This window comes from Neltuma alba, unplaced genomic scaffold, assembly GCF_004799145.2.
Source record: "Neltuma alba isolate B1F8T4 unplaced genomic scaffold, ASM479914v2 tig00011850_pilon, whole genome shotgun sequence".
Taxonomy (NCBI): domain Eukaryota; kingdom Viridiplantae; phylum Streptophyta; class Magnoliopsida; order Fabales; family Fabaceae; genus Neltuma; species Neltuma alba.
The window spans coordinates 36-11,839 of record NW_021636455.1 but is presented as its reverse complement, the minus strand read 5'-3'; the positions used below and the strand labels follow the sequence as shown (position 1 = coordinate 11,839).

The following is an 11,804-nucleotide window of genomic DNA, read 5'->3' as shown; positions in this document are numbered from 1 at the left end:
ATCGGTTGCTTTCGTGTGCTATTTTTATTTAAATACAATTAAAGTACTCCATAAAAATAATCAATATTAAATTAAAAATATATTTATTTTATTGTAATTGGTTAGATCATATATAAATCACAATTTTTTTAATAAGAACAGTCTAACCATTTGACTAGTTGATAATTAACCATGGCTTCCCCCTTAAAAAGAGGAGGCGGAATAGAAAACGACAAGTCATTGGTGGGGAGCGAGCTTTAAGCAGCTGGAGAGATGAGTGGGGAGACCGGTTCGTCTGTGCAAATTGCAAAACGAACGACCACCATCTAGGAGTGACGACAATCGCAGAACCAGTCAACCAACAACCCAACTTACTGCTGCTGCCGCAGGTAAGACACTACAAATTCTTGCATTTTTGGCGTTCGTTACTTGTCACAATTTTGGGTCCTACATCTTTCCCCGATTGCTTTGATTCACTGCTGTTTTAATTATGGCTCCGACAGTCTTTTCAATTTTGGGGGAGTCGGGATGAATTGGGGACGCTTTCTGTTATCCGGGAATTGGAAGCGCGAATCGAAACAATAATCCAACATTTTATTGTCATTTACAGCGGAGGATCAGCAAAATACGTTTGAATTAAGACTCAGTGATATCGGAAGAAAGTAGTTTCTTTGAAAATATTTTGAATTAAGACTCGGTGATATCGGAGGAAAGTAATAATTTTTCACGTTTTTCTTCTAAATAATGACGTGGAAAGTGGGAGTATCCTCTTGTTTTGATTTGTCTTTGCCTGGTACAGGAAAATAAACTTTTGTGCGCCAAACATCATAAGTCACATACAGCTTGAAACCTTCCCGTGCAATGCATTGAAATATTCAATTTTTTTAAGAACGTCTGCATGTTTCATCTAATAAATTTCAACAAAGAAGGCCATAATAGCTTTATGGACTAAGGAAAGAAATAAGAGACAAGAAAAAAGGGACACTTGAAAACCCCTCATAGAATTAGCTACAGAATAAGACCAGTGGCCCAAATTTGATTTTAAAAACAGCCCAAAATTATAATTAGAAGGACCAAAATGTAGTCATTTGATTGTATTTGGTAATTAAATATATGCCTGTTCGAAGAAAAATAACTTGTAGAAAATACAAATGCGAATATCAGTATATCAATATATACATTTCATTGTGCAGCTATTATTAATTTACAGTTTCCATTGCTTGCATGATCTTTATTAATCTTTGTGTATATATTAGAAGTACTCAAATGGAATGGAAAACTTGCTCCCAAAGGCCAACTATTAAGGTGGAAGAACAAACCTACTTAATATTTCATAAAACATCCCAAACCATTTAATGTAGGACTCAGACATCCCACACTAAATTAGTCTCCATCACTTTTTCTTCCAAACAAACAGCCTAAATCCTTTTTTTTCCATTTTTACCACTCAGCTTTTCTTCCCTGCTCTGGACCTTTTCACTTCCCTGCTAGGATTTTCATATTTTCAGTTTATAGCACATTGCAGGCTTTTTAAAGATACTGTAAAGTGGATTTCTTTGGTGTGAATTAGAGCACTGTAATTGTGTCCTATTTGTTGTTGTTAGCTAACTAGGTAACTTTAATTTGACGCCTTTCATTCCAAGAGGAAACACATGCCTTATGCCAATCTGGTCTTTAGGCAAATGCTTCCAGCCAAGCTGGGTTTTCTATGTAAAAAACCAATCGGTCGGACAGCACCTGTTATGTTATTTAGTTGAGAAAGAGAGAGGAAAAGAGAGATAATGAAACATAGGGATAGAGAGCAAAGAATGACGTGAATAATATCAGTCTTTTTGAATCTAAAATTATGGGCACAAGTCCTAATAGATATAAATTTTAATACTCCCTCCGGTTCTAAATGTAAGAGTTAGTAGATGCGTCTGTATTAGTCTTAAATATAAGATCTCAGTCCTTTTTGTTTTCTAAATTTTTAACTCCCCCCCGGGCCAAACTTTCCCTATTGATTGTCCATACTAAGGGAGTATTTTTTTTCATCGATGTAGTTTCCAATGCAAATAATTAAAAATACTTTAGTGAAATTAACATATATTATTTATAAATAACTAGCTTAATTAATTTTCGGCTAAAGTACAAAAAAGGTCCTTGAACATTGGGTCAATCGCGTGTAATCTCCCTAACCTTTGAAAGTTTAAATTAAGAACCCTAATATTTCATTTTTTTTATCATCAATTTCCTTAAAGTTAATAGTTCTTGTCATGTCAAAATTTTATATTTTTTATGGGTTAATACAAACTTTGGTCCTTCAAGTTTGCATTTATTTTGGTTTTAATGCCTAAAGTTTCAACCCATAAGTTTTGGTCACTCAAGTTTCTTTTTATTTAAAACATTGGTTCTTATAATCCAGTGAAAACTTGGACCATTTTGCCCTTAAAGGACCAAAACCTATGGTTTGAAACTTGAGAGATCAAAACCAAAATAGAGGCAAATTTGAGAGATCAAAGATTATATTAACTCAACTTTTTATTATATCATGTCATTTAAAAAATAACACTTGGCATTTGACATGTAATTTTAAGTAATTTATACTTTTTTATTTAAAAAGTACTTAATCAAATAGGTATTTTAAATAATTTTTTGAAGTATAGAAATATTTCATATTTTTTAAAGTATTAAGTATTTCATTTTAAGTATTTAAAAAATATACAAAATTACATGTTAAATTGCAAGTATTATTTTTTTAAATGATATGTCATATAATAACATATATAAAAATTTTAATATGGGCAAAGCTGTTAACTTTAGTATTAACTCTAACAGCAAGGGGTTGATAATCAAAAGATGAAACATTAGGGTTTTTAGGACCGGAGGAAGTATCTAATCTACGCAACTCCTACTAATATAATTAAATCCTGTTTAAATCCTCTTAATAATAGAATAATATTCAAATCTTAATAATTAACAAACTTGACGAATTCTTATTTAAATCCATAATTTCATAACAGTACTCTAGACCCTGACGCTGTAAAATACATAATGACCAGACTATTGAATTTCCAATTTCCACCCTTCTTATATGGACGAAGGTTAGGCCTGCCAGTTTCCCTTTATGAGGCATTCATCCCTGTCTCCCATGCGCAGTCAAATTGCTACATTCTATGCTTTTATTTATCGAGATTTTTGTTTTAGTGTTCAGTCTGTCGCAGCCACTTACTTTTTAAGTGAATTACCTCTTTACACTTGTTAAGGATATAGCTTAATACCATTACTATCATGCATGGAAATTGGGGCATGATGTGAAATGGCATAATATGGAGTTGGAGATACTGAAAAGGTAATAGAAATTGCATCTTGTACAATAAGGGGCAAAGCTAAGATTTGCTGCTCATTTTGGTACATTCTACCTCACCTCCCTTGACTGCTCAATAAATGTCTGCAATTCCATATCATCATCATCATCATCATCATCTCTTCCCCCCCACCCTTTTGGGTTTTTTAACCATTAGCTTGTTGAATAAACGAAATATTGACTACCAAAAATCCCATTATTGTGGCATATGGCATGACTGGCAGGCTCGTGCATGCCTTCATAATATTCTCATTTGCATTTTAAATTTCATCCATTAAATCTGGCAACCATAATTTTGTGAGGCCAATGAACATGTATGAGTTCTTATGTTTTCGAAGGAATTTATTGCAAAGGGTTGGATATGGTAAGATATAATTTGTTGTGTTGTGTTATAAGCGTTATGTTTGATTTTTGATTTTTGTTTCAGATGGAAGAAGTTTCTTTAAATAGTGAGCCAATGTTTGATGAATGTGATGAGTTTGATGTTGAGAACTCTTCTGCATCAGAGCATGATCATGAGTCTTTGGACTCAAGATCAAAGAACCATCCACCTCCAACTGTGGGCCTGGAGTTTGATTCTTTTGAAGAAGCTTACAACTTTTACAATGTTTATGCTAAAGAACAAGGTTTTGGCATTAGAGTGAGCAACTCATGGTTTAGATCAAGGAGGAAGGAGCGGTATAGGGCAAAACTCAGCTGCAGTAATGCTGGTTTCAAGAAAAAGAGTGAAGCCCATAATCCAAGACCAGAGACAAGAACTGGTTGCCCTGCAATGATAGTCATTAGGATGGTGGATGGCCAAATATGGAGGATAGTGGAAGTTAAACTGCAACACAACCATCAAGTGAATCCTGGAATTAAACGGTTCTATAAGTCCCATAAGAAAATGATACTTGCAGCCAGAGAAGCACAACCACCACCAGATCCTATTACAGAAACACATACCATTAAATTGTATCGAACAGCTCTCATGGATGCTGGTTATAATGGGTTCTCCAATTTTGTTGAAGGACAGGGGACCAGCTTTGATAATTTGAAATATTTGGAACTTAAAGAAGGGGATGGCCATACTATTTATAATTATTTTTGCCGAATGAAATTGACAAACCCGAATTCCTTTTACTTATTCGATATTGATGATGATGGGCAGCTAAGAAATGTGTTTTGGGTTGATGCCAGGTCGAGGGTATGTTACAGTTACTTTAATGACACTGTTATTATAGATACAACTTGTTTGGCAAACAAATATGAGATCCCTCTGATATCATTTGTTGGTGTAAACAACCATGGACAGTCGGTGCTACTGGGCTGTGGCTTCCTTGGGTATGAAAAAGTTGATAATTTTGTTTGGATATTTAATGCATGGCTAAAATGTATGCTTGGTTGCCCACCACATGTTGTTATTACTGATCAGTGCGAGCGCTTGCAAACTGCAGTTGCTCAGGTTTTTCCTCATGCTCATCATTGTTATTCTTTGCAGTATATCATGCAGAGAGTTCCAGAAAAGTTGGGAGGGTTGAAGGGATATGAAACAATCAAAAGGCAATTGAACAGAGCAGTTTATGAGTCCCTAAAGATAGTCGAGTTTGAAAATTATTGGGCTGATATGATCAAGCAGCATGGATTGGGAGATAACAAATGGCTTCAAAGATTGTATGACGATAGGCACCTGTGGGTTCCGGTTTACATCAAGGACACTTTTTTGGCAGGAATGGTCCCTACAAAAGAGAATGAGGGCCTGATTGCCTATTTTGACGGATATGTACACAAGCATACATCCTTCAAGGAATTTATTGACAAGTATGACTTAGCTTTACATAGGAAGAACTTGAAAGAAGCCATGGCAGAGTTGGAGTCAAGGAAATCAAGTGTTGTATTGACTACAAGATGTAATTTTGAACTGCAGCTATCCAAGTTGTACACAGAAGAAATCTTTAAAAAGTTCCAGTCTGAGGTTGAGGGTATGTACTCCTGCTTCAATACAAGACAGGTAAATGCTAATGGATCTATAATAACATATATAGTGATAGAACGAGTTGAAAATGGGGGAAATGAGAAGGAGGTTAAGAAATTTGAAGTCTTATATGAGACAAATGAAGTAGACATACGGTGTATCTGCGGCTTGTTCAATTTCAAAGGTTATCTATGTAGGCATGCACTGAATGTTCTGAATTATAATGGTGTGGAGGAAGTCCCATCTCGGTACATTCTGGAACGATGGAAGAAAGATTTCAAACAACGGTTTATTGGAGACCATGTCTTTGGTGACGCTGATACATACAACGCCGTTGTCTGGCATAAACAACTATTTTATAATGCTCTTCCATTGCTAGAAGAAGGGGCTCAGTCCCAAGAGCATTACATGATTGCTTTACTAGAACTGGAACAGTTGTTAAACAAGTTTGATCTATTGGAAGATAACTCATTGTAACAATCTACACAAGGTTCTCAATCTAATTATGCTACTTCGACTCTGGCTGTGTTCTCTCTCCTCTCGCTCCCTGTATCTTATATTCACATTTCCCCAGCATGTCGTGTTAAATTCCCATTTCGTTCAAATTGTTCAGCAGCTGGTCTATCTATAATTTTAAACTAGGATAAGGTGTAAATTTGCCCTGAAAATATATGACCAAGAGTTTTGGCTGTTTGAAAGTTTTTGAGGTCTCAATACTGCTTCTGAAGTGGCAGAACCGCAGCAATGCCCTGAATGTTATCTCAGTTCATTTTGACAGCTAGTTTGGTCGGATTGAACATGATGTGCCACATGGCATGCGAACCATTTCTCCCTTCCTTTCTTCCACCTCATCATCCCTTTTGTTGGACTTGCTCATCCCTTAAGCATTAACCCCACGCCTACTTTAACCCATAATAACTTCTCATTCGGATGTATTTTCCATTTTGCCTTACAGCTTTTTCCTTCCTTGTTTAATTTAATTCGTCTTTGAATCTCCCATATCACCTGCAGAATGATAATTGACGGCCCCAAGAAGCGCCACCGAACCTTTTAGTAGCTACCATTTGTCCACAATCAACTTATCACTCTCCAACATAAGTGTTGCTAAAGTAACCCAATCCTGATGTCATACCCCAAGCACCATTGGTGTTGCCAGCAATGACATCTTTTAATGACTTTTCTATCGTTGACCTCATTTTTCACATCTTTATCTGTGTCGCCTCGTCAACTGAATCTTCTTCTGATTCTCACGTTGTTGACTATTTTCTCTCCACGTTGATATTGTCTGTTGTTCGAATTACTGTCTTACTCTCTTATCTAAGCGATGGATGGGCCAATCCAAATTAGATGACTTCGATAACTTATGTAGACTAAATCTTAGTATTCCTTCTACTCTATGTTCAACTCAGTTCCATCTCATGGTACTTGAATTGCTCTATACTAATGATTTTGCTAATAGCATTGGTAGTGTAGCCACTGTACTCGGTATCCTCGCGGTTGCCCTTGAATTGTTGTTGAGGATTGCATTTGTTCATGCGTTAATTTCCTAGAGGCAGTCCCTTGGAAAAAAATAAAAGAGGAAGAGCAACCTGATCCTTTTTTTGAGTCTTGAAGGTTTAATTCTTTCGGCCATTTACAGTTATTAGAACACAAAAGTCAAGGCTTTTGTTGTTAAGAGTTGGAGGGGTTTTCTTTGAAGGAATTGGCCAAGAGGGTGTTGAAGGAATTTAACATAAGCTTAAAGGCAGCGAAAGAGTCCTTGGAGGAGTATTCCGGTTCTGATGTTAGGAGAGATGACGAGGGAGAGTGATATGAAAGAGAGGGAGGGAGAGATGATGATATGACATGCCATGTGTTCAATCGACTCAAACTAATGGTCAAAACTAACTGAAATAATGTTCAAAACAATATCATTACGTTTTTGTAACTTTTAAAATGATACTAAGAATTAAAAACTTTGGTACACCCATAACTCCTAACCGCTAAAACAATGAGCACATTATTTCTTTTAAATTTGGTGCCACTCAATGGTCTTATTTCATGTGTGGTTCATCATGTTACGGCACAATTTTTTCACCATCAGGTTCCTTTTTGGGCGAAAATTTTCTCACGATTTAAATTGAGGCTTTGAATTTGTTATGCCAGTGGTATGCTTACCATTAACCACCTCAGTCTTGAGGTCACTGACATTCAAAGCCGTAATATAATGATAGCACACCGCAAGACCATCTTATCTATTTATTTACTTTTTATTATACAGTGAGGCAAAAGACTGAATGAAAATAAAAATATCAGCAGTAAGAAAATGACCAAAAGAATCAGTGATGAGAATAAAGAACAAAAGAATCAGTAATAAAACAACCGACAACGGCCAACAACGATCAACACTAGTCGTAGTTGGTAATGATCAATGACAATATATGACAAATGTGAACAAATAATCAATTATTATTTTTTAATTCAAAAGATTAAAAGAAAATATAAATATTCAGTAAAAGAAAATTAAAAATATCTATTCCGCCGAATTTTCTTTTAATTTTTTGGGGTGGGGTTTTTTTTTGGGGGGGGGGGGGAAGCAGTTCTCCATAACTGATCGAACAAGCCTAAATTGTTGCATCGTTACACCCCCGAAAAATTTCCAAATCTCCCTTATTGCAGTAATCCGCCTCCTAAAAGGGAGAATATCCCTTATTATTAGTCAATGATGAAAAGTCCAAAAAGAAGATAGATGTCATCAAGCAACAGCCCAATATATTTGTCTACTAATTCACACAGGAACCCCTAACTCGGAGATCTTCATTGTCCGTCTGTGAAGCACAAGTCTCTGCCGCTTCAAAATCGATGCTAAGGAAGCAACCTAAGCAAGGGCGCAATTTAGGGAGAGAGTAGACAATGCTTAAGCAATATCATTTGCTTGACTAGATTTCAGGGAGGCATGCATATTCATGAACATACCTCTGCTCGAAGTGCCAGAGCTTCCCGACTGGGTATATGCCGGAGCCCATCCGTGAGATCTAAAATGGGACAAGACAAAGCATTACAATGTCAATGCTAAAATTACAAAGCAGTAAGTTTCTGGATGACAAAAAGAGACACGTGGCTACCGGCAGCTTTGGCTTCAACCTTGTAAATTGATTTTGCAAGATGTTGAATTTGGGCTCCCGAGCTCCTGAGTTTTGTTCAAATACAGTATGAAAACCATGTCAGATATAGTCAAATAACCCATAGATTCTTCCTTTAATAAAATAACGCATACACGAGTTCATTATGCCCATATCTCATATCCTTCTCAGCAAGAGCTGTCCTTTCGAGCAATTTTTTGCTCTCCTTCCTCATTAAATCTACTGAGAGGTTCAAATCCCTCACATTCTTCTCAGCACTGGCATACTGTGCCTTTTAAAAGAAGTCAAGCAATATAGGCGAAGGATCAGACACAGGCAATGCATTGGAGAAATATTTAAGCATTATAGTGCATAATATCTAATAAAATATAATCCTAGATCTCAAATTGCAAGTTGAAGAAAAGAGCAGGTTGCTAGATCAGAAATATTGAGAATCATAAGTTAAGTGGTAAGGGGAATTAGTTTGGTTGTTCAAAGAAATACCTCCTCGCTTTGGAGTCGACCTAATGTATGACGAAATAAAAACCTCCTTGGAGCTGCCAAAACGCAAATGGGTAAGCACATTTTAAAGGAAAAATCTAAGACTCAATTCAAAAGGAAGCGTAGCAATAACTGTAGAAAGGAAAAAATGTTGAAAATTACTTTGATGACAAATTCTAATGTCAGTCAATAAGAGGAAAATCCTAAATCTGGGTTTGCTCACATATACAACACCTAATTTAATGCCCTCAATGAGAGAAGTTTAATGCTTCCAATTTACCTTTGCATCGTGCAAAGTTCCCACTCTTATTCTGCATCCCACCACTATCCCAATCCCATAACTAGGGTCATTGGCTTTTAAAGTGAAAAAATCTCTAAACTAAATATACGGCTGATTCAAAGATTAGAAAGATGATAAAACTTTCAAATCTTTCTGAACTTCGCTTGAGAGCATGATTTGACAGTATGGGGTTTTACAAACAAGACGAGAACTAGCACAACAAGTTTGACAGATAAGGGACGCTTTTGATTCTTCACCCACTTCCACACAATTTTGTCCTCCAATTACATCTGATAGGAGCAATGGTCAGTGGCGGTGGTACAAGGAACACTGACTGTGGGACATGTGCATACATTTTCAGAAGTATTTTCCATCTCATAAATTGAAAACACTCGAGAGGCTAGATGAAAATATCTTATTACTTTTATGCCATACTTTCACTCCCACTTAAAAAATTTCTACACGATTGATGAAGAAATCCAAGTGAGCACACTACTAAATTTCTGTGTTTCCCCAAGAGTGTTAACATACAAAGCTCTATTCAACTACTTGCACTAGCAAGTGCTCAGCAACCTTGCTGCACCACTAGTCACATATGCAAAAGCACGAGCTTAATATTAGAGATACGCTCATAATTTTAACTACTATATAGTAAATTGACTAATGCAGATAAGAATAATAATCATTTGACTATTGTCAGAAAATATGACAACATAAAGATGCAGTAATCATGTTTGAGAAACCTTTAAAGAAAACCAATAACTAATCCCATATACAAAAAATAAGAGTTTACTATTAGAGAATTTTTCCTACAAAATAGCAAGCTGACACATTCAGATAGGTTTAAAACTCCTTGACTATTGTCAAAAACCTGACACCATGAAGATGCGCTAATATTGTTTGAAAAATTTAAAGAAAACTACTAATTAGTACATTGAACAGTATATAAAAATTATTTTATGTGCAAAGACAGGAAAATATAGTACCGCGCATAACAAGGGTAGCAGCAAGTGCAAACCCAATAACTATGGTCGGCTGTTCCCTGGCAACCATCAACCCCTCTGCAAAAGGGGGAGATCACAAATGAATGCCATGTAAATACAATAAACACAAGAACTAGCAACTACACTGATCTATGGGAAACACTAACTCTAAGGATCGAAACCATTCAGCGAACCATTTATCTTAGAATGAAAAAGAATGGTACCAGCCATAACTAATCACCTTTAACTTTATTGATGAAAGCATCTTCATAAGTTCTGTACTGTGATATAACTTCTGGAAATATATCCTGCGAGACGGTCATTTTTTTTGAACGAAAAAGTAATTCTTCAATGAGGAATTAATAATACGAAAATCTAAAACAGCGGACAGGGTATCCTCCATTGAATTCTTAATGCAACAGCTCAGGATTAAATTTAGAGAGCCTTTCCATCCTTGAAGATAAGTAACCCCTCTAAAGGAGCCAATTCATCCTGCGATCGCATGCAGCATGCCTCTACCAGGTGCCCCTTTAAGGATATGGTAATCTTGGGAATTGACAATCACAAAATAATCCACATGTCTTGGCAATAAAATAAATCAAACCAGCAAGGAAATATCGAATGCAAAAATCATTAAAATAAATCATCCTCTATGAAATGTAGAATGTCAGACCGAACAAGATACTATCAGTATGATTACCGCCCATATATTTCCTCCATGGCTTCAGAGAAAAAAAAAAAACTATTTTACAGTTATCATACTGTCCATAGGTTACGTTGGTTTATATCATTCCATTTATAATAGGAAATCCCATAGAATCGAAATACCACAATTATCGATAACGTAAAAAACTATATTGGGAATAACCAGCGGAATACATAGAACCGGTGACCAATGGATGCGGTCATAAAACTACACAAGATTATCCGGAAAGAGCATGGGGCCATATGTAGATGGAGAGAAGAAAAACGAACCAAAAACGGGAAGATAAGCAAACCTGCAAGGAACGGATATGGGTAGAAGAGTTATGTCCCAGAGAACGAGCAGCGCGAATGGGAGAGGATTGAAGGACCGTACGTTGAAGATTCTGTGCAATCGACGCCAATGATTCAGACGATTCTAGTTTTGAAGGTGATGAAGATTCATCTCTAGAAAGTGGAGAGGACGGCGAGTTCGGCACAGCCATTCTTCGAATTACGCCTTCAACGGGTCTGTTTGGGTTTTCATGACGATACCAACTCCGGTTTTTCACCTATGTCCGGATTTGGGCCGTTCGGTTTCTAGGCTCTAACCAAACAAAAGAATTCACATAGGCGTTCCAAACACTATACTGGGCTGAAAGAAACGCCTTCAGTTTTCCGGAATTTGGTTTAGGGCTTTCTGGGACATTTTGCGGTGTTTTCTGGTAATTGTTTTGGGCTAAATAAAAATTGTTTAGCTCTTTTGTCCCTAATTCTTAGCAAAATTCTTAATTTCTAGAAATTAAGTATCGTACTAATACGTTGGATTTGGGGGTGTTTAGGTAGGAACAAAACCATAGTTTTAAAATTGATTTTACGGTATACGAAATAAATATTGTATAAAACATAGGGTACAGGGTTTAAGGCTTAGAGGTTTAAGGAACCGAGGACTTGCGGCTTGGGGCTTAGGGCTTGGGGC

At 36.4% G+C, this 11,804-nt stretch overlaps 2 protein-coding genes across 4 annotated transcripts; one reads left to right on the top strand and one right to left on the bottom strand.

The window, feature by feature from the left end:
• The first annotated feature begins 217 nt into the window (after positions 1-217).
• LOC114718411 (protein FAR1-RELATED SEQUENCE 6-like) lies at positions 218-5,800 on the top strand. Its single transcript, XM_028903706.1, has 2 exons — positions 218-368; positions 3,753-5,800. Exon 2 carries the CDS (start codon positions 3,753-3,755, stop codon positions 5,754-5,756), a length of 2,004 nt encoding a protein of 667 aa, XP_028759539.1. The 5' UTR covers positions 218-368; the 3' UTR covers positions 5,757-5,800.
• A 2,021-nt stretch (positions 5,801-7,821) lies between these two features.
• Positions 7,822-11,416, bottom strand: LOC114718562 (RGS1-HXK1-interacting protein 1). Of its 3 annotated transcripts, none has more exons than XM_028903919.1 (8): positions 11,143-11,416; positions 10,386-10,464; positions 10,148-10,222; positions 8,885-8,937; positions 8,536-8,666; positions 8,384-8,448; positions 8,235-8,293; positions 7,822-8,136 (listed from the first exon to the last, which is right to left on the bottom strand). In XM_028903919.1, exons 1-8 carry the CDS (start codon positions 11,329-11,331, stop codon positions 8,047-8,049), a joined length of 741 nt encoding a protein of 246 aa, XP_028759752.1. In that variant the 5' UTR covers positions 11,332-11,416; the 3' UTR covers positions 7,822-8,046. The 3 variants fall into 3 exon arrangements, with proteins under 3 accessions (XP_028759752.1, XP_028759751.1, XP_028759753.1); XM_028903918.1 differs by having other exon boundaries at positions 8,536-8,672; positions 11,143-11,413; XM_028903920.1 differs by having other exon boundaries at positions 8,536-8,672; positions 10,386-10,452; positions 11,143-11,413.
• Positions 11,417-11,804: the final 388 nt, after the last annotated feature.

Coding starts and splice junctions, on each gene's coding strand:
- LOC114718562 (XM_028903918.1), bottom strand. CDS start 11,331: ATGGCTGTGCCGAACTCGCCGTCCTCTCCACTTTCTAGAGATGAATCT. Junction 8,294..8,383: donor GGTTGAAGCCAAAGCTGCCG/GTAGCCACGTGT, acceptor GTCCCATTTTAG/ATCTCACGGATGGGCTCCGG. Junction 8,137..8,234: donor CTCTGGCACTTCGAGCAGAG/GTATGTTCATGA, acceptor GCCCTTGCTTAG/GTTGCTTCCTTAGCATCGAT.
- LOC114718411 (XM_028903706.1), top strand. CDS start 3,753: ATGGAAGAAGTTTCTTTAAATAGTGAGCCAATGTTTGATGAATGTGAT.